General features: G+C 41.1%; 1 protein-coding gene across 1 annotated transcript in view; it reads right to left on the reverse strand.

Annotated features, from left to right (window-relative positions):
- Positions 1 to 236, reverse strand: part of LOC119587081 (28S rRNA (cytosine-C(5))-methyltransferase-like) — a 23957-nt gene extending 23721 nt beyond the window's left edge. Inside the window, exon 1 of the mRNA XM_037935832.1 lies at positions 13 to 236. Coding sequence (XP_037791760.1) covers positions 13 to 138 — 126 coding nt within the window. The 5' untranslated portion in view covers positions 139 to 236. The remainder of the gene's footprint in view (positions 1 to 12) is intronic.
- Between the last annotated feature and the right edge of the window lie 85 nt (positions 237 to 321).

Below are 321 nucleotides of genomic sequence, written 5' to 3' on the forward strand. Positions count from 1 at the left end.
GCTCATACTCACCCGGTATTTCTTATTATTGAGCACCAAGTTTTTGATGGTTCCCTCCTTATTTTCATAACGTTTCAGAAGCTTCGCAGCCTCTTTGTATAATCTGGGCACAGGGATGGAGTGTGGCCTCTTCTCCATGTTAAATTATAAAATAACAGGTTTCGACAACTTTTCACGTGCTGCACGGCACTTCAAAACTCGGAGCCGCGTGTAGGGGTTCCTTGTAAAAAAAACAGCACCACGTGGCTAGCTCGCTTTCCCTTGAATTTTCTCACAAACAAATACATTTGCTCAATTCACATATTGTATATATACGTTTAT

This window comes from Penaeus monodon, chromosome 22 (genome assembly GCF_015228065.2).
Source record: "Penaeus monodon isolate SGIC_2016 chromosome 22, NSTDA_Pmon_1, whole genome shotgun sequence".
NCBI classification, from domain to species: domain Eukaryota; kingdom Metazoa; phylum Arthropoda; class Malacostraca; order Decapoda; family Penaeidae; genus Penaeus; species Penaeus monodon.